General features: G+C 33.0%; 1 protein-coding gene across 2 annotated transcripts in view; it reads right to left on the bottom strand.

Annotated features, from left to right (window-relative positions):
- Positions 1–23,192, bottom strand: part of Dach1 (dachshund family transcription factor 1) — a 392,321-nt gene that overhangs the window by 127,378 nt on the left and 241,751 nt on the right. The window contains exons 4-5 of one of the 2 annotated variants that reach the window (XM_052732605.1): positions 4,984–5,139; positions 4,411–4,583 (exon numbers count right to left, since the gene is read on the bottom strand). In XM_052732605.1, coding sequence (XP_052588565.1) covers positions 4,411–4,583; positions 4,984–5,139 — 329 coding nt within the window. The remainder of the gene's footprint in view (positions 1–4,410; positions 4,584–4,983; positions 5,140–23,192) is intronic. The other variant, XM_052732606.1, reaches the window with a different exon arrangement.

Here is a 23,192-nt window from a genome sequence, read left to right as displayed (position 1 = left end):
TGTGGAGACAAGCTTCCTTCAACTTTCCTGCCAGGGCTTCTCTATCATGGCCATCTTTACCCTTGAACTGTTTGCCAAAATAGACCCTTTCCTTTCTTAGTGGCTATGGTGTGGTATTTTATCACAACCATGAGAAAAGTAACTAAAACAATATAAAAACCTCAATTAATTGTCACCTTACATTCTGTGAATGGTAGACAGTAAAAATACATTGACCTCACTGACATAAAAGACTCATATATAGTCTACAATAATCTATCTCTATAAATGTATAGGTCTTATGGATTTAAGGTAAAATTATAAACAGTGTTTGCCCAGTTTTTCTTTACATTTGAATTACTAAACCCCTCCAGTCTTCCAAACTAGCTGCCACTGGCCAGCTGTCTCACTGAGTCTCACTGAGGGTTGCACTTACAATAACAAAGCCATGGCTATAGAATGGCTGGCTTCAGCAAGCTTCCTTTCCCCTGACATTGAATTTTTCCAATTCTGAAACCTCAATGATTTTAATTTTTCCTTTGTCTGTCTCTACAGTTTTGGGTTTATTTATTTTATTTCATTTTACTTTTGAGCTGCCACAAGAATCTACAAGAATAGAAGATTCACGAGAAATTAAGTCATCAGATGTCTAATGATAGACAAACTATTTTCCATTAAGGGTCAGATAGCACTAGGTGTATGTGTGCATGTGCGCACATATGAGAATGTGTGTGTGTGTGTGTGTGTGTGTGTGTGTGTGTGTGTGTGTGTGTGTGTGATGTGTCAGCTGAGTAACCCCTGTGATGCTAGGCAAGAAATCTACCAATTGACCTGCAACATTCTCAGTCACTGATAACAAGTTTTACCCAACACTGTCTTTGTATATGAACAGTCATAGACACTGTACAAATTTTAAGAAATTTGAGTATATCTGCCCCAAAATATCTTTATAGAAATTAAAAATTCAAGCTGGGCGGTGGTGGCGCATGCCTTTAATCCCAGCACTCGGGAGGCAGAGCCAGGCGGATCTCTGTGAGTTCGAGGCCAGCCTGGTCTCCAAAGCGAGTTCCAGGAAAGGCGCAAAGCTACACAGAGAAACCCTGTCTCGAAAAACCAAAAAAAAAAAAAAAAAGAAATTAAAAATTCAACTTTATGTAATTTTCATCCATGATACAGTAATATTTTTTTATTTTTAATCACATACAAATATCACTTACAAATGAAAAAGCATTTCTGTTCAAGGGCCATATTAACAATAACAACAGGTAGATTTCCAACAGGCAGCAACTCATAAATTGAGACCTTGGTCCAATTTGAGTGCACTAGTGATTATGTCTTTGAAAAAAAGTATTGGGGCATTTTAATTTACAAATTCAGTAAGAGAGGAATATTTTATAATATATTACCCTGAGAGGTATATTTTTCACTTTTATTTTATACAACATATTTTTAGTTCCAATCCCGCTTAGTTGTGCTTAATCTTAATTTCTATCATCACTTATAAAAGATGAACAATTTATTCAGGATGTAGACAATCCTTCATGTTTACATTTTCTCTTTAGAAGCTATTTATTTTGATATGGGGCTAAATCTTCAGTGTTTAACATTATACTTTCAACTGGTCTTCACATTTAGAATCTTGTCAAGCAAATCAACTCACAGGCACTATTCTAATTACCCACAGGGGCCCATTATGTTCAATGTGACATCTCAGTCAGCTGTTTTCTTTGGGAAAAATAAAACTTCCCTAAACTATATTTAGTTAGCATAGACAAAGTAAGTTTACTAAACAAGACTGTTGCTATGGAGTGGACTAATATCAAACTCAGATGCTTTGGTTATTATCTTGGCACCTGGTTTTGTCACTTAGTATGTCAATGTTTTAAATGCAAAGTGAATGCTGTCTGTTAATAAGGGAGCCCAATGATAATGGGTTTTTCAGCACTTCTATAAGCCACTTGGCCTTCCCTTTGATAGTACAGTGGGAACTGTCTGCTTTCTGCAATTAATCTCAACTACAGCAATGTTTCTCATGTCTTTGTTACCATCATGATTTATACCATGATCCAGAACTTCCTTAACTTTATCTGTTGCCAAATTTCTGAACATATTTGTCCCAAGAGACTAAGAAGTAGAGTATCAGTGTGACTTAGTAGGTGATGGCATGCTTTGGAAGACATAAAGCTCCCTTACTTTGTTACTCCCTTTTGGACATTTCCTTCCTTCCTAGATCTCCTTCCTCTGTATTCTGAAACTTAGCGCAAGAAACCACATAAATATTTCTAACAATATAGTTATGGTTTAATACCTAAAGATACTTCCAGAAGAAAACTTCTTCCTCCTACTTACCTCATCTTTAACCAACACAGAGTTATTAAAAGCTGCTTCTAGATTCTAGTATTTCAGTTATTATTAGTTGCTGCACAGACATTTTTTAAAAGAGTAGTAAGCCAATTCTCCTGATATCCCTCAGTGCTTTTGAATTCAAAATATATTAGGCATAACCTCCTAAGTTATACGAATAATTTTAAACTACAAAAATCTGTGATCTAGACATTTTATTGATGCAAGTCTTATCTAGATGAGAAGGTAGGATGCTCAGATTTGAAAGTTATACAAGCATATGTGATTTTTTGAAACATAAATAATTGAATCTTTTTATAAAGACATTTTATCTTTAATTATGTGTACATGTAAATGTGTGTCTTCTGTGTACATGCCAGTTGAGGTTCTGTCAGAGTCTGGAAGAGGGTGTCAGATCTCATGAAGCTTTAGTTACAAGCAGTCTTAAGCTGCCTGATGTAGGTGCTAGGACCCAAACTCAGGTTTTCTACAAGAGCAGTACATGCTCTTAACATTAAGCTATCTCTCTAGCCCCAACATTTTATGGTTAAAACTAGTACTTAAAAGTTATTAAAATAGCGTACATCACAAGGAAAAGAACACTTTGAAGAATTTTTCTGTACTTAGAACATCACTTCAATGAGATTATACATGTCATATTCTTAGCCCCCAAATTTTTTCCCAAATAGTAAATGTAATAATGGAAGAATCTCTTGAGTAACAAATTGTCCTGTAATGCAGGGTCCCCCAAAGCCATAATGGGTGAAAACACAGTTTTAGAAAATTCCTCTTAAGGAACCTTTCTGAGGAAAACGTGACCTTACTGGCTTTCCCCAGGGAGTGGATTTCAGTAGTTGATCTTGGTGTTTTGCAGTGTGACTAGACTTCTCTCCTCATCTGGTAACTAAATTTTGAAAGCAATATGAGACACACGTCCTTGTTAACAGAAACATTTTTAAAAGAAAAAAAAACCTGTTTTTACACTAAGTAAATTATATTTAACATTCTTCCAGTATCTCTCTCTCTCTCTCTCTCTCTCTATATATATATATATATATATATATATATATATATATAGATATAGATATAGATATATATATAGATATATATATATATTTTAATTTTTAAGACAAAGTTGCACTCAGTAGTAGTCCATGCTAGCCCCTAGCTCGGCAGTCTCCCGTCTCAGCCTCCAACACACTGGAATCTCAGCTGCATGCCACTTCGACTCATTAGTACAACGACTGTTTATGTAGGACATACTCCAAAGCCGCCCTGGATTCAAGAGTATTATATTCAGAAAATACAGGTTATTATTGTATTAAAGGAAGACCATGAAGCTGGAATTATCCTTTACTTGCTTTAAAAATTGATCTATTTTTAAAGCATTTTTGTTATTTCTTATTCCTCACCCAATCTGACAACCTCAACCTAAATATATGCTCTAAAATAGTGAGAAAAATATAATTACATACATATATATATCATAAATGCACACATACTTAAATTAACACACACATAAGAGAGTGAATACAATAAATATATAATATACACATGTATAAAGTTTACATAATAATTATACTACTCTCCATTACAGAGTACTCTAGATTTTATAAATACTTAACTGTGTTGTTTTTTACATTATGTAGATAATGCAGCCATACTGTATCACTCATATTTTAGATGCGGACTACAATGAGGAAGACTGATTTACATCTTCAATATGATACATTCAATAAGTGCCAGAATTTAGCTCTCGTGTTTGTCTGATTATCCATTCCTAAAGGCTTATACCACCACTGATAGAACTACATACAAACTGTGCATGCAAGAGACCAGATAAGTCGAACTATATGACTTACTCCCCTATGTTCTTTCTATTAAGCAAGAACTTAAATTTGCTCAAACTGGTTTAAATTTTGTATCTTGTGACTACTTACTATACATAGTTTTTCTTTTTCCTTCAGAGACTATTTGCTCCCCTTTAGATTTCAGAGGTGAGATTTAATTATGGGAATGAAATTAATGGATGAAGGGATAGTAATCTAAGATGAATATTCCAAAACAACATTATGATGAGACAGCTACCTTAATAACTGATGTTTCCACCCTGGATGGAGGACTCTGAACTTGCGCCGCTGCCGCCATATTTGCAATGGTGCTAAGGTGGTTCATCTGGCTCATTGCCATGGTGACAGATGCTGGAGGTAGGCTTACAGGAATTAGAGGGTGGGGCATCATCATAAAAGGAAGTTCCAGTCCTGAAAAGAGAACACACATAAAATCATCATTGCTGTGTTCCAGGTAAAATCATCAATGGCATGTCATTGAGAGCTAAACCATTGAAAAAAAATTCTAATAGTGACAAAGGAAAACAGTTTGTTTATTTTATACAGTAATATTCATTCATATCAGGGAAACTAAGCTTAGAGCTAACTAGTTTGGTGTCATCACTCATCACATCAATTTTTTGTGTATTTTAAATACAAATATTCTGTTCTTGGCTGTATTATTCGTCTGGGCAATGTAACAATTTATAGACATGCTATAGTTTTCATTAATTGACTGTGTGAATGCAGTATATCATTCATCATCCTGATCATCATTAAAGAAATGAATGTTTAAAACTACCACTTTTAGTGCTAAAAATTGCCATCGTACCATTTGGCAGAAGGTGGCTGTGCTGCAGATGGTTGAGAGGATGGCTAACTGGAAGGTTATACGCTGCAGGCACGCGGGCATGTGTAACAGGCGCCTGAGATCCCTGGGATGGGGAAGAGTGCAGTATTTCCTTATCCCAAGAACCACCACTGCTGCCTGTGGGGAACGAATATAAATTATTTGGATATAATATTAATCCAAATCATCCAAACACTAATTTTAAATGAAATTCGAAAAGTGTTAACATTAGGGAATTAGCAAATGGGCTCGAAGGGAAGTGAGCTAGAGGAAGAAAATTTTCCCTGAACTGTGATTTGTTTCCTCACTTCTTAGACAGGATGTCAAATTTCAGCAAAGTAATATTTTTGAAACATTTAACCTACATGTAATATCTAATCCTGTTTGAACTAACCAAATTAATAATAAATTGTCTTGGCTATCTAACAAATTCTCCTTTGAACCAAAGTAGAACGGATGTTATACAATGCAAAGTTATCATTTTAGTAAATGGTAACCTGCTCAACATTAAGTTAAAGTGCATGACTTAATTCAACCACAAGAATAAAAAAATGGATTCATAAGAACAGAACTTGCCCAGGCATTGAACAGAGAACCCAAAACATCACTTTAGGAAACACAATAATGTCAAAGCAAAATACCCAAGGTCTGTGAATGAGTATATCACTGGTTTTCAAACAATGATAAATGTAAATTATGGATGGGGACAGTACTAGCTGTCCATTGGAGGACAGACACTTGGATATTCAGGACAACATCAGAATAATCTAGGTCTTGAGATGCTATGTAAGGATTTCTTAGAAGGAATGCATAAATCATGTCTTCAATTAGTTTGGCAATATTAATACATTCCTCTAGAACATTTTAATTTAAATTCTCCATTTATTTTTTTCTGTTACCTTATGAGTTTATTTTAAAATAGATGAAACTATCATAAACATAGAAAGAGCAAAGTTGGTAAAATTCCGATTTAATGTTTAAGCTCTACTAAAAGCCTTGTTGTAAAATCTCTACGACATAGTTTTCAATGAAGACAACTTAGTTACTGCCGTGATATTTTTCCCTTTACTTCATGAAGACAGTTAAGGCTCAATATAAATTCGAACTCATTAGCTCAATACTGTCTGGATCTCAGAGTAAATTGTTCAGAAGTGGGTAATGAAAACTCAATTCAAATTCTTCAGCAATCAAACAAAGCAATTTTATTAAACAATGAAAAGAATCAATTAAAATGGATATCTTTATTATTTTACTAGAAACCATGACAGCTTTTAGTTTTAAAAAGTTTATAGCTGTATTCAGAAATGACTCACATAAAGATACTTCCAACCTGCTCTCACATTCAGATACAAAAGTTCACTTTCACATTCAAAAATTTTATATACCTTACTCCTCTACACATGACTTTTTTACTTATTCCAGGCAAATGTGAAATAACTGTATAAATATGAACTTTTCTAAGGCATCATGTCAAGAGAATACAAAGATAAAACACTTTAAATAACCTCACTTTGTTTCACATATTTAACACATAACAAATGTAAATTTTGAGATAGTAATTTTAAAGTGAAACCAGTAACTAAAATTCTGCTTGAATAGCTGTGCAAAAGATAACACTTATTTTCCCATCTTTGCGGCACCCCAGTCTGTCAGATTCTTAGTATGGGTAGCTGTTAGCCCACCACCTAAGTGTTTTTTCTCAGGGAGTTTCTTATGCTACATTGAATTTCTTACTACATAGAAGGCTCTTAGCCATCTCCACCAATCATCATTTGTTAAATACTCATGATGTTAGCTCATTTAGGTAATAAATAGAGCAAACAATTAGGGACTGAGTCTGATGAAAAAAATACAATATATAACCAAGTCAGCTGTAAGTGATTTTTGCATTATTTATATCGTACTCCTTCTCCATTAGTGTGAACAAGTGAGAAATAAAAAGAGGTGGCTTCCGAAGGAGACATGCCTACAATTGGTAAAGGTATAATTTCAAGTGTTTTCAGTTTATAAGGGATCTGTAACACTATGAACAAGTATATAAAAATAAATATATATACTTTTCCTGCACATATAACAAACACCAACACATTTAAAATTAATAATTCCTTTAAATTATATTTTACTGGAAATAGAATTACATGAGATTCTCCCTCTTTTCCTTCCCTCCAACACCTCCCAGCTCCTTCTTTCAAACCTTTTCTGTACCTCTACCTCTCAAGTTGATACCCTCTTTTTCCCTGATTATTATTGTTATGTATGTGTATGTGCACAAACAACTGCACACACACACACACACAAACACACCATCACCACCACCACCACCACCACCACCACCATTGAGTTCATTTTTGTTGTTTGTATGCACATGGTTTGTAGGCTGACCTCTCTGCTCTGGACAATCAAAAATGGGATCATCCTAGCAAAGTCTGATATTCCTTCTCCCAGGAGTTTAATTGCCTGGAGTTCTCTGTGTAGAGGGAGAACTCCACAAAGTTTTCCCCCTTCCACATCAATATGTCTACTGATATTGCCATAATTATCTTCAACACTGCAAGGGAAAAGTGTCGGTAGCATTTTGGTTGCAGTAAATAGAAATGTAAAAAATTGAACTGGGCGGTGGTAGCGCACGCCTTTAATCCCAGCACTTGGGAGGCAGAGGCAGGCGGATCTTTGTGAGTTCAAGGCCAGCCTGGTCTACAGAGCGAGCTCCAGGAAAGGCGCAAAGCTACGCAGAGAAAGCCTGTCTTAAAAAATCAAAAAAAAAAAAAAATGATTCAATCTTTTTCAAGAAGCATTTTCTTTATTTGACTAAAAGTCAAAATAAAAAGATGATTCTGACACAGCCCTTGCTCTTGAAAGAGATAACCAGTTATATATAACTCAAAGAGGAATTAAAAATATAAAATGGTAAAATCCAAAGAAAGTATTTATGAGTTCTTTGAAAAATTAATATTGCTTTGTTTTTGATGACAGAATTTTCAACCATATTTTAATGATCTTGGGCAATAGTATTCCACCCAAACCCCGGGCAGATCATGAAGGAACAAAGGCTAGATATTTCAGCTATAAGGATATATGGACTGTTAACAGCAGAACACACAGTGAGTTGTTATATAATGAAACCAAGTGACCAAGCCCTATGTGCCGTGAAGTACACCTACAATTGTCACATTTGTTTTCTTTTTAATTTTTAAATTCATAATCACCTTTTTCTTCCAATTTCCATCTCCATCCATGATTTAAAATTACAGTTCCTTTCTGAAATAACATGTTGAACGTGGAAAATTCATATTTCTATTCATTTCAGTTTATTTTTAGGAGCAAGTTCTTAAAATGGAATTAATTATAGAGCCTTATTGCTCTCATTAAAAAGAAAGATGATCAATTCAGATTTTGAAGCACAATTCACAGGCAAGATGGGAAATAGAAAGTGTTTGGAAAATAATATGGTTAATTTCTCTTTAATAAACATGCAAAAAATGAGTGTATGAATGAATGGCTGCATTTATAACCCTACTATTAATAATTATTTTATCATTTAATTTCTTCCTTTTATTCTTATATTCACCCAATAATGAATGGATTCCAAAACAGTTGGCTACATTATTTACAAATGAGTTTTGAGTAGAGTACATGCAAAATAATCAGAAATTATTGTGACCTATAAATATTTCTTTAAATTATCATGCCTTAAAATTAATAAAAGTATGTTTGAGTATTATTATCCTTCATACCTAGATGGCATGTAATGAGTTGTTCTGATTTCCCACAGATTGACCCTGATAAATGAGATGAATCTCTAAGGGATTAACAGTCACAGTACTGCTTAGTGAGTGACAATGATAGACTGTGAAAGGAACTTGACATTGTCAAGATTCCTTTACAACGAAAATAATGTCAAGAATGGGTGCTTACTGCATACCATTGGAGACCACTTAGGAAGATGTCAACTTGAGCCAACAGTGAAAACATGTCTACTAAGTAAAAGCAAACACTAGTCACAGGTTCTACAGACATGCAGCTGTTACTTCAGAGATTAGAAAAATAGATAAATGGTTTTTCAATGGATACATTTTAATTGAATTGAAAATGACACATAAACTACTATCTGTGAGGCTGGTTTTTAATGTACAATAAGAAATAGTCCTTATGTGAATCATAAAACAGAGCCCTCTCTTCTCTCTCTGTCTCTGACTCTGTTTCTGTCTACCTCTCTGTCTGTCTCTTTCTGTCTCTGTTTCTTTATCTATCTATCTATCTATTTAGCTATCTATCTATCTATCCATCCACATATCTACCTGTCTATTTATGTCTCTCTCTCTCTCTTTCTCGCTATCTCTCTCTCATTTACCAGCTGAGACAATTTGATTTAACATCTAAATGCTGAAGTCATCTAGTGTTTTGGTTTGACACCATCAAATTGTTTTAGATACAATGATAATGAGCATTTTCAGTCTTTAATATTTACCTCACTAATTGACAAAGGATAACTATAGAACATATATCCACAAAGCACAGTGCAATTCTTGGAAGCATAATTAATTAAGGACATGCTCTAAACTGGATCATTTGTTCTGTCTGTGCGATGAGGGTCCAGTTCGGTGCTTTGTACATACTTCACTGTGCCATACCACTGAGCCACATCACAGCTAAATTGCAACATGTTTCTGACACTATTTACTAAGACACGTAGCTGAGAATCTTTGGAAAGTCATGGAAAACAGAAACATCATTAAGAAACTTAAAAGAGAGAATAATTTCAATTCTAAATTACTAGGAATTTGAACTCATAAGAAATATTAGAATAAACTCTTGTGTGCTGAATACAGTTCTTCACATACTTTCCCTTTTTTATGCCTAACTTCAGAAAGTTTTGATGCAACTGAAAATTAAGGAAGGATAGCCATTGCTATCAAGATAAAAGGTTAAGTAGTACGTGTGCAGAAGAAAGGGGTAATTATATCAGAGAACACGTAGCTTTTTGATGCTGTTGCTGTCTTAAGACTCATTAGCACCACACTGTCACTGTTAACCAGATGAAACAGATCCATAAAACAAAGCAAAACAAACCCAGGCTAGAGCCATTAAACACTTCCATAGGAGTCAATGCAGGGAAAGGAAGAGTTGCTGAAGTTTTGTATTTATTAAACTTATGAATCTTGTAAATATCTTTGATAAACTGCTTGTAAGCAAGAGCCAAATGATTTTTATGGAAATAATGTTGAAAACAGATTTGTTAATTTCCACAGCTGAATTAGACTCTTTTGCAGACAATGGCATAGAAATGACCCTACCAGGTATGTATTTAAGCTGTCATTCTAAACTGTAATCATACAGTTCCTCAAAATCAAGTATTTTATTATAACAAAGCTATATATCTTCTAACCTCTTAAACTACTAATGGCAAGGAACATCTTCCTTTTCCTTTTAGTGTGGACTATTTTCATGAAAGAAACAAATGAACTAGAAATTATTCTCTCCAGTAGTTTATCATTTACCAAGAGCTTTGCTATCATATCAAAAAAGTGTCAATTGTGTTCCCTATAATCTTGCTATAAGTGCCATGACATACAAAAACAATTTTGTGTAACTATAATTTGTATAAGTAATAATGTGTAAGGCCAGGACAAATGAAAATAAGTTTTAAATTCCATTCCTTCATACAAAATTTGAGATTTTTAAAAATATATTTTGGTCTTAAAATAGTTATCCAAAAAGCATAATCCACTTCTAGAAGGGGTTGCACGCCCATAAGAGTGATATTGATATTTTTCACATGTTTGCCTCTCAGGGTTAATTTATTTCCCTTTCAGACCAGAATATAAAGCTCAGAGAATAATATTATCAGCTAGTTGTCTAAACAAGAAACAGAGGGATGATCCTTATCACCTCCTTTCTTACCATTGATGTCCAATTCCTTTTTATGTCTGGTTGATTGCATCTATGTAGTTTATCTCCACTCTTTTTCTATCTGGGCTGTTGTAATCAGTTTGAAGGAGCTGAAATTTGTACTATAATGTACAAATCTTAACACTGTCGCTCCCATGCTTAGAAGTTTTAATGATTTGACATTTATAAGAAAAATGTTCAAAATTTGGAAGTTTGTGTAAATATGATGTGGTTGGCTTATGTTTCCCAGTTACCATATGATCCCTAGCATTTAAGAAGATAAAACTGTCTAGTAGGCTTTTCTTCACCTGAAAATTATAAGCATGATCAGTCTTAACACTTATATGTGGTAAACATGCAGATAGAATATGAAAGGTAAATACAAATGGAGGATGATCAAAAGAAAATTCATTTTTAAATGTAAATAAAGTTAGAAAAGGTAAAATATATGATATCTGTATGATAGTTTTAAAATAAGCTCGATTTATATACAAATGGATATAAAGTTAGTAAAGATGCAAATGAAGTACAAGGATATAGCTTAGCAAAAGAGTGGTACCATCATTAATGAGGCAATGATGATGACCATGATGATAAATGAATTGTAATATGAGCTTTCCATTTAACAGGCATTGTACTGAGCTTACATATGTAACGATCCAAAGGAATCTTTTTTTTTTAAGATTTTATTATGTGATCTTGGCTTGCCTGGAACTTATAAAGATCCACCTGCCCTCTGTCTTTCAACTGCTGTGACTAAATGCATGTTCCATGATACCTCACATTTTATCAAAAATGAATTATTATCAATTATGAAGTAAACATATTAACCACAATCTTATAACAATATTTAAACTGACCTCAGTTTGATTCCCAATATTATGAAATCAGAATACAAACTATTAAAAACTATTAATCACCTTTGTGAAAAAAGAAATACTTGAATTAAAATAAGTTCAATTTTGATTGGTTGATTATAACTTAAAAATATATTAATGTTAAATACATTATATTTTAGAATACATATTAAATAGACATATATCACTGAAATCTGAGCGTGAAACAGATGTTCAGAAGGAGATTTGGGGATTATTTACAGAACAATCTTCAAATATGTCAGGGTGGGTATGTTGGTATTTATTCTGGAGAAGTCAATCAAGTTTAAAGAAACAACCATTCCTGATCCCTACCATTTAATAAAAGCCATATGTTACAATAAATTCTTAGCAAAAGGAGATGTGTTACTGCATTTTATTATATCCGTGTTTCCCTACCTCTTCTCACAAAAGATATTTCTATTAAGATACAGTGAAACTTTTCTGTGGTACTGTTTAGAGTAGTAGAAATGAGCACACTCTAGGAAAACCAAACAGTAAATAGTATTATAAAACTTTGTAATAGAACCTTGACAAAGTTGTGAAATTTTTATATATGTCTGCCCAGGTACAGAATGCTTCAGTGTTTTCCCAGTCAAAATAATTTCTCAATGGAAACATTCTTGGTTTCTAGTATTCTGCTTTAACAAAAAATATGTATTTCCTAGTACACCATTTTGGTTATGGACAATAAAAATATTAAGAAAAAAGATAATCAACATAAATATCCTGAATAAGTGTCTGATATTTACTGGACCCTCAATCAACACTGAATGAATCAATGCATAGCACGTAGATTAGATTGGAGAATTTAGTATTCTTAATTACTACTTAACGTAGGCAGACTGAGCAGACATACAAAACTAAATGGACCTTGAAAGGGGGCCTCATTCAGCTTGTAACATAGTTTTTATTTATGCTGTCCAGTAACTAAATGTTTACCCCTTTAGGATATTATGGAGATAAAAGGCTTTCTGTGAAGGTGCTTCCTGTGGTAGAGAGGAACTCAACACATTTATAGACTACCAAAGTAATGTCAGTTAGTGCAGGTTACACATAGAGGACAGGTTTGTTGAAAGCTACTGTTTATAGGAAACCAAAACATTCACTTCCATTCCATTCTATGAAGATACCATGCTCGCCAATTTCATCATCTTCCCATGGGCAGGCAGGCCAGGAGACTTTCAAGGTCAAAATGACCAGTACAATTTCAGTCACTGGCAACAGGGAAACACTTAGGGAGATTGCAAATTAAGTGGATAATTCTCACCTTGAGAATAAGACTCTCATTTTCATCTCAAGAATAAATGGTTTCAATATGCTTTTGTAGAAATGAAATTCTACAGTTGAAATCTACAAAAGTCTTATATTGAAATGAGAGGGAGAATAAGAAAAAGGGTTTGAAAATGTTTAAATGAGGATTAAATTTCTGACAGTAATGATACCCATAGTCAGCATAAAGTAAGATTTAAATTATCCCATATTTTACTTTACAATTAACTGATTATAGTAACCATAACACGAAGAATGAATGATACAAAGAAGAATAAAACCTGCTTAAGGTCACACACCAATACTGTCAGAGTCAAACACTTCACAGAGATTTAAAATCCATTAAAATAAACAATGAAACAACAGACACAATGATAAAATCTGGCTGTCAGCCATATTTTTCTAATTCTCAACATTTTTTCACAGTAATATTCAAAAGGAAAATGCCACAGTGTCACGGTGGTTACAGACCTGTTACCACAGTACATGGAAGGCTAAGACAGTGGGACCAAAGTTTTTAGGACAACCTTGGCTACACAGAAAAATCTTGTATATATATAACAAATATATATTTAATATAACAAATATTAAATCTGAGGAATCAAATAACCATCTTTTCTAAAATGTTCAAAGGGAAGGAGCTAATGGTTAAATATTTTCAGTTTAATAAAACAGCATTTATGCAATTCATCATTACCTACTAGCAATAGTTATAAAGAGAGATAATATATTTGAAATATTTTAAGAAGTCTCTCTATTGAACATAGAATTGTCTTCTTGTAGGAACCTTAAATACTGAACAATCAAAAACTATATGATTGTGAAAATGAATCTTTCAAGACAAAATATGATCTTTTCTCCCTGTGATTACAAAAATCTGTCCTAATTTTATTATTATAAGAAGATGCTGTGCCACTTTTACAATTGTCTCATTCTGGTACCACATGTCCTTATGTCCTTATATCGGGGCTGTAGTATGAGCACATGCTTCCTTTTATATGGAGCGGCCTTAAAAATAGACGCCACATGGGAAAATATATTATAGTTTCATGTGCAGTGAGTGTTATTACTTTGCTGATTCTGTAGGTAGTTTTAGTGAGTTTTAGAACATGTTTTCATAAATTCCAGACTGGTCTCAAACTTGTGGAGGCAAGGATGTCCATCAACTGCTGATTCACTTGCTTCTACCTCTCAAGTGACAAATTTACATGTATATGCTGACATACCTGATTTATGTGATGCTAGAACTCAATCACAGGGACCTTGGAAATTAGGCAAATAATCTAACAGTTGAGCTGTCTGTCTAGCCCCGACAAATGCTTCTGTTAACTAAAATCACTTTTAAAAGCTTTTATTATTTCAACAACTATATATATATATAAAACCATGAATTTTCAAGACACATTATACTTTGGAACATCTTATGGTTAAAATAATCTGTCTTGAAATTGTTTTTGTTGTTTTCTTGTTGAATTTTGAAATTTTGTTCTCTGAGATTCCTATATATACCTGATTTTGACAATAAAACAGATGGAGTATATTTCACACATTAGTTAAATATCTTTGAACTACCTCACAAAAATACAAAATTGTATTATAGGCACCAATAAACACTTATAGAAAATAATTTGACTTTAATGCCTCTGTGGTAAAAATACAATTCTGGATGCTTTTCTATTTTAGCTCTCACTGACTCCTACCATTATTAAGAATGAAAAATGGCTCATTTTGTTGTTATTATAGTGGGGATGTTACCCAGGGCCTCATAATGCTTGCTATATATTGTACCACTGAGTTATACCCCGAACTCCAATGCCTGAGCATTTTTAACTATCTCAAATATCTTTCAATGTATAGGGAACATTTTGAAAATATTATTGTTAGCATCTTTCCATTATGAATGAGAAACTAAGTGGCTTTGAATAAGTTTACATTCTTGTTTATCTCAGTTTTAAGCTATCTCTAAATCTTGAATACCTTACAAACAAAGAGAAAAAAAAACAGCATGCTAGTCAATGACTAAGAAATGTGTTTGAAGATCATAAGCAGCACACAGTTTATTTGATGTAAATACTTGATCACAAGGTACCACAATATACACAATAGAATTATCCATGTGCTGATTATTGGCATATGCTGGACACAAAGTAGAGAGACACAAATTGTATGAACATTGGACAGATACAAGGAGAAAAGTAGATTAAAAACACATAGCATCAGGCTTGGTACAGTTGATAAAGTGCTAGCCATGTAAGCATGAGGACCTGAGTTGTGATCTCAAATACCTCTTTGTTGTTATCTTAATATTAACTGCCTGTCTATCTATCTAACTGTCTGTCGGTCTGTTTATTTATTTATTATTGAAAGTTGATATGCTATATTATTGTTACAGTTCCCCTCCCCTACTTCCTCTCAGAACCTCCCCACCTCCCAACCAATCTTACTCTGGCTTCTTTCTGTGTCTTTAGGAAACAGTTATCGCTAATACCCACTTAAAACCTGCCAGGTAGATCAGCCTGCTAACAATCCCAGAGCATAGAGGAAAACATTGGTTTTATTTGAGGTAATCTGGTTACCTATATTGGCTAAAATGGCAAGTAAGATATTTTCCTTAAATATGTAAGATGAAAAGAAATTGAGCAAATCACCAAACATCAATCTCTGTTCTCTATATGAATGTTTACACACCTGCCTATGCATGGACACACACACACACACACACACACACACACACACACACACACACACACACACGTGCAAAAAAGAAATACATTGAGTAAATAAATTTGCATTGTTTACTGAAATACTAAACATGGATCAATACAGATTTTGTGTCTATGTATATCACACGTACATGAAGATCTGTGGAAGACATTGTAAAACAATGCAATGAAGATGTATGCCAATGGGTTGGCACTGTGATCACTTAACTAACAGGAGGGAGAAATGAGGTTCTGTAAGTTTAAATATAGAAAATCACATGGATTCGTAGGGAAAAGGCTGGCCTTAGGAATATATGGGCATATCGTTGTCCCTAAATTTATTCTATTGCATGTCAGAGCCTATTTGACTCATAGAACTGCCTGGCCTGAGCAATGTGTCAAAGCCATACATAAATGGTGGTTCTGGATAGCAGCTGAGAAACTCAGGTGAATGGAGGAGCAAGCACACATTAGGAACGCATCAGAAGTCAGGGGGAGGTAGATGAGGGCCAGATTATGAAAGCCCTCAGTTGTCAGGATGATGAGTTTGGTCATCATCTTAGGCAGAAGACAGAGATGATTAAAGTGATAGATCAGATAGCCAGATGAGGATGAGGCTCATCGTCAGGACCAACCATCCCAAGTTTTGTCATCCACCACAATGATATGACCAGGACCTGTCTCCTGAATCTCATATTTCATGGTACTGGAAAGCTGACAAAATGGGGTGGGGGAAATATGTTCTTTACCACTACTACTTCCAAAAAAGATAACTGAAAACTAAATTGGCTTCCTGAACAAGACATGACTAGGTTCTGTTTGATGATGCAAGAGTTATTCTGTTCTTTTCAGGGTTCTACTGGCTTATAAACTCTTTACTGATATGCAGTAGGGATTTGCTCTAAAATAAAAAGGAAACAAACTGGATTTTGTTTGGGAGTTTCTTATGGAGAGACACTCTTTCTAGATAAACGGTAATAGCTTTCCAGTGTCTAGAGTCTGTAAAGAAGAAGTCCTATTACACAGCTATAGTGTTTTATAGATTCAGCAGGGTGGACTTTTAAATCTTCCCTGAGATTCAAAATTGAAGATGACAAATTGAGAATACTCTTTCAAAATTCAAGATTTAATAGTAAAGTCTATTGAGTATAATAAGATAAATTTTTATCTTTTATTGAAAAATAATTTGGAGATAGATTTATTTTAACACTGTTATTTCTGTTTAAATCAGAGTGCATATTATTGTCTTGTGGCTTCTCAAATAATGTTTATCTTTCACAATGTTAAGCATATCATCAGAGAGCAAAAGAGGGGTTACAACCATGACTGTGAAGAATATGCATGGGTAAAATAACATCGCAGCCTTCTGGCCCACTTTTCAATTTGGTACCACTTCTTGAAGTTCACAATCCTTATACAAGGAACTCCCAAAATGATTTCTCAAAAATGATCATTTATATTTTAATGTAACTGCTAGTTTTTAAGTAGTCCAAAAATAATTTGTTTCATTTCTGCATATACTCATATGCCATAAGACCTATTAGAATTGTACACTGAAAGCCATACATATAAGCAGATCTTATTGTTTTTCAGCCCAAAATATATATATATATATATATATATATATATATATATATATATATATATATATATATATATATTCTGCACTGGTAGATATATAATTTTCATATCAAAACCTTTACATGATGACATTATTATATGTTGATTACATTTAGTATGAGATGCAATATTTCTAATTTTCATGAAATGCATATCTAAAGAAAATAATTCACTGTAGTGACTTTTGCTTTCAAACCTTCAAGGTTTTAGATTAGCTTTTCTTTTTATACGGAAGTGTTAATTGTTAGTACAATTTAGTGGGAAAATAAATTTTCAAGTAGCTTAAAATATGTAGACGGTTTTAAAAATTCAAACCACTAGAATGGCAAATGTCATTTCTTTCGTAGCCTCAAAATGCACATGCCAAATATTTTATCCAAATTATCTTAATGAATAAATGAGTTTGTCCTTTATGTATAAAATATAGTTTGTATTTATGGCAGAAGATTTTAATAATAAATGAATTTTAGGTTTGTTCCAATGTACTCAATAAAGTATGATTAATTTGGTTTTTCAAAAACGCAAACTAGACATTACTATATTACTTTGCAAAATGCACAGCTTGCAACATTATTGTCGCAGTGGGATCTTAAATTGAATTGTAAAATGTGTCTTATTTCCAGTTTGATTTATGTAAGAGATAACAGTGGATAAGCCCCTTTTGAAGTCTCACTGCTTTGTGTAAGGAAAAACAAAGAGCTAAAATTCATGATAGTTCGTTAAGTTCCAAATCAAACTTTTGCGATATGTAAAATGTTACCAAAATAAAACGTTATGACAGGAGCAAGGTACCACATTTCAAGGAGCAACTTTTTGAAGTTCCTATTATGACAGATGATACAACACATTTCTGACATTTTCTGTGATTTCTATTATGATATTTCACATAATTACCAAACCATGTTTTTCTCCAAAAAAGCTTTCCTGTGCCCTGAGAATTAATCTATGATACCATTTAACTTGGCTTTTTGAAGTAAATATCACCAGATAAAAGCCAGCTGGATGTGAATAATAGGACCCTTGAATGAATGTATTAGTGTTTGAAAAAGAGAGGACAAATCTTCTAAAAAGATTAATTTCCATAAAAATGATAGCTCCCAGATCTACAAAAGAATAAATTCAAAAACATAATAAACTCTCAGAAAGAAAGGTAGATTAAAGTACAAGCTGCAGCACCTTGCTCCCACAGCTGTTGTGTAGCAGCAATTCTGTATCAATTACATTTAGTTGGTCCTGTAGGGCTCTTCAAAGCCTCGTGTGAAAAGCCTGCATGTAGAATAGTGTGACACCATAAGTAATAACTTCAGCGATTAATTTCAATTCAACACCACATTCATTCTGATCTTATTCTCAATATTTACTGTCTGAGAGGAGCTACAAAGATGTTCTTGGGAGCCTATGAATCTACTCAGGACAGTTTTTTGCTCCTTCACTTATTAAAGATTTGGATATGAGTTTTTCTTTGTGATGAAAATATTGCAGCTTTATCACATTAACATCAGTTGCTGACATCATCATATAAAAAGGCGGAAGCCGATCAATGGACTTTTTTTCAATATCCTGCTTATAAATGTGTCTCCTGAAAGCAGTCATGAATTCTGTTCACATAACTGTCTACTTTAGCTTGTACAATTGCTAAGGAAGTGTGACCACGCATACACTACCGTCAGGGTGGAACGTACTCCTCCATCTTGAATGACTCTTACTCTGTTATCTGGTAGAAACAAATGTAAAGGCAAGCAGCTGTGTTTTGTTTTCAATTGTTTAAATTAAAGAAGCAAAAACAAAAATCTGCCTAAAAGAACAAGCATGAGAGTGACATTTATGTTCTATATTTATTTTTAATATTTTATATATGATATATTTTGTTCATCTTTCTTTCCACTCTCCCAACTCTTCTCAGAGTTCCATCCACTACCAGCAAACTTCATATTCTTTTTCTCTTTTAAAGTAGAAAAAAAACTACCACAAAGTCAGAAGAGAAAAAAGCACATACACACACACACACACACACACTAAAACAAACCCAAAATACAAAACTAATGGAAACCAATTTTTCCTCCCTATCATCTATAAATTGCAAATAGCTTCTTGAATAAAGGTGAGGCTTGTGTGAACTTCTCCTTCTCCAATTTTGTCTACAATAAACATATAGGAAAGTGAAATAGATAAAAAAAAAGATGCAGTGTGTATTTCAGTTTTGAAGGAGTTTATTCATTGAAGTAATAAAAGAGAATTTTTTAAGTGTTGGAGGTATAGGCTTACTGTCCAACCAAAACAATTTAAAAGAAGCTCCAACTAGGTAAAATTAAGAAATAAATGTGTTAATCATATTTTGCAATAATTTTGCTGTGTGGAAATATATAAGATTTCATTTTCTCTGTCTTCTTTCTTTCCATGGTTTCTTCTAGAATACAACATCAAAAAGCAATACCAAAGTGAGATGTCCTCAGTAATTACAAAAATATCCATTTAAACTTAGTTATTTTTATTATGGTGAAATGTTTAAATATCATGTCCATTTCCATTATAATGAAGACATAAAAATATATCAACATTATTAGCAAAATATCACTACTTTCAAACGCTACAGAGAGAGTGTTTGTGTGTGTGTCTGTGTGTGTGTGTGCATGTGTGTACAGAATGTCTATATTCTCTTCACTCATATTAAATACTAAATGGTTCTGCTAATTTTAATATTAACTTAAGAAATTTCTTTATTATACTTCTTCAAGAAAGCTGCTTTTAGTTAAAACATAAAAATAGTAGCTACAAGGCTTCTGCAAACATAACTGCCATTCCATTAAGGAAATGGTGCACCAAACAGTAAATAGTGGCCTCCGGGGAAATGTAAGTATTGATTTTATTACTGAGTTGGTTGGTTGGCATTTGCAATTGTCAAGTCTAATTTTGGAGCATGCTTTAAGTATCTTTAAAAATGTGCAAAGAAAGAAAAAATATTAATTGGAAAATATTGGCAATCATCTACTGTAGCTCTAAATATCAATCGAGATTATTTCTTTTCTGCTTCGGGTAGCCTGCATTTTAAAAGTAAATTATATTTTGAGGTACATAGAGAATAGATACCAGATCATTTTCATTAAGTCAAATTACAGACACATTTTATATACTATAAATCATGAATTGGCTCCAGGAATGAAGTGAATCACTAAAAATGTATGAACATTATTAGAGTTCTTTAAAGTGGTTTGGGAATTTTGTTCTAAATTCTTTAATATTTAATTTTTGATTCACCACAGAAAACCTAAAATGAACAGGAATCTAATTAAAAACATAAATATTGATATAAAATTCAAGTAAGAGCCTCACTAACATAAGTCATCAAATGCTACAAAATAACAAAATTTGTCAATTAAATAAATTAATATATTTGTTTTTGTCCTCATCATTATCTTCATCATCACTGGTTTCTCTTTTCCTTTTATAATAGAAAATTCTAATCTTTATGCTAAAATACAATTATAAACACAGATCATTTTATAAATCCATGTGAGAGAACAACTTTCTTTAATATATATATTTCAGCTCTTCCTATACAGGGCTGTAAATACAGTGAATGTTGAACCTCTACAGTTAACTAAAAGAAGTGCTTATGCTACATATAAATTTTTAAATATTCTCAATGGAAATCTAAATGAAGAAAACTAAGATAAAGCAAACATAATAGCTGCACTTCTGATAAAACACAGAAAAGGTTTTGTGTTCATAAACACAAACTGCACTGTTACATCACACATCAAGAGAACTGGAACCTGCCACACACACACATACACACACACACACAATATTTAGTATCACCAAAAGTCAAGTCTCTTTATCATATCTGTAAGAAAAGGAATAAATGAAAACTATTAACACTAAACACAAAAAATATCATTATATTGTGAGTTTTAATGTTTAGAGAACTGATATCAAGAAATTATATACAACCTCCTATGTGTAGAAAGATGGTCTTTGATTGATATGATATGATTTGTATGATACATGTATTATCATATGATATGGAACTAAATAAATGACTTCTAAGATCTTTGGCTTCTCTGAATGTAACATGGGCTTCTATCTCAATGCTGTCACTTAGGCTAGACTTTTAATGATGGTGGTTGAGATTTTTTGAGGGGGAATTGGGAGTTTTGGGTTGTTTGTTTTGTTTTTTTTTTCATATTCAATTTGGAATTCAAGACAAACTAGAAAGGCTTGCATCAAGAATTTCGTTCCTAAATAATAAATTAGTTGACTAACATGCATTAAAAAGTTTAGTATGAAAACTTTTCATAATTAAAGAACTCAAGAATATGAAATAGATAGTAAACATTATCAAATAATAATTTTAAAATCAGCACAGATTTTGAAAGAGATTTTTGCTCCTCTTATGGCTTACCCTTCTGAGACTGTCATAATGATGTCACCCATATGAGATGATTTTATTCCTTTGCTCACTGTCATCACTGACTACAAACCATTGAAAGCCCTTCAGTAAAGAGTATTGAAAACAGACAAGGAATTCAAATACTGAATCTGAAACCAAGATTCAGGTTTATAATATATAATTGTACACAGACAGCAGCAACGTTCAACATTTGATTTTGAGATTTATTAACAAACACGGGTTATACTACCTACCTAACTTGAAATGAGAAATTGAGAATAGAAATATTTGGCTACAAATTAAATAGCTATTAACATAAGGCATTTTCTAGAAAATAAACATTAAAAATAAAGTATTTGGTTTGGTAATGTTGCAAAACTCCTTGGTGATAGGTTAGAAGGAAATGGCTTACCTTGTTATTCAGCCTTTATATTCATCTGTTGAAATGTCAAAAGTCTCAGAGCTTCTGAAAACCTTTACCATATGCTCATGAAAGCAGAATAGTTTAAAAAGCAAGGGATATCTTAGAATTATTATTAAAGAGTTTCAGTCTTCGGAAACCCCTGAAAATGTTTGGAGAACTTATTCTTCAGCAGATTGCATCACCAACCCCTGATTGTGCTCTGATATCAGACAGCATTTGAGAACAACGACCTCTTTGAAAACATTGACTTCACACATTAATTTAGTAAGCTGAATATTACAATAATATGACTTCTCATAATAAAAGGAAGACCAGAAATCTACTTTCATGTGCTTGATTGACAGTTCATTACTTGAATGACTGTGTGTGTGTGTGAGTGTGTGTGTGTGTGTGTGTGTGAGTGTGAGTGTGTGTGTGTGTGTGTGTGTGTGTGTGTGTGTGTGTGTGTGTGTGTGTTTCACCTTGATAACTGACTGGTAAACACCAACATTAAGTAAAAATTAGGTGGGAATTTAATTTTTCCCTTTGTAGTCTTAATGTAAAGCTTTTCTGTGTGCTCCAAACATCTGGAAAACACCATGTATTTAAATAGCAAATGTTATTGCAATTATGTATAAGGAACATAAAGCACCTTGCTTTTGACAACTTATAAATAAGTAATTATGATGAAGTGGAAGTCAAGATTATGATTAAAAGTATTGAGATGATACAGAGATGGTAAGGGATGTGCTTTAAAGGCTCTCTGTGTGAACCAGCAATTTATCATGCAGACAGATGATGAGTACGAATAAACTTCCTATCATCATGTAACTGACAAGAGGAGGAGAAGAAAGAGGCAACTAAATAAAAGAATGTTTACTGTGTCAATTTGGACTTTATAAGGCTATCAAAAAGAAATTATGATTATTTGTAATGAATGAGTCCTTAAAGAGCTAAACATAAATAAAATACAATAAAATAAATAGTTAATGAAGCATGAGAATTAAAAGAAAACAAAAATACAAGTTGTTTATAAATGC

Source organism: Peromyscus californicus, unplaced genomic scaffold, assembly GCF_007827085.1.
Source record: "Peromyscus californicus insignis strain IS unplaced genomic scaffold, ASM782708v3 Scaffold_12__1_contigs__length_115047231, whole genome shotgun sequence".
Classification (NCBI taxonomy): Eukaryota; Metazoa; Chordata; class Mammalia; order Rodentia; family Cricetidae; genus Peromyscus; species Peromyscus californicus.
This window is presented reverse-complemented; position numbering and strand designations above follow the sequence as displayed.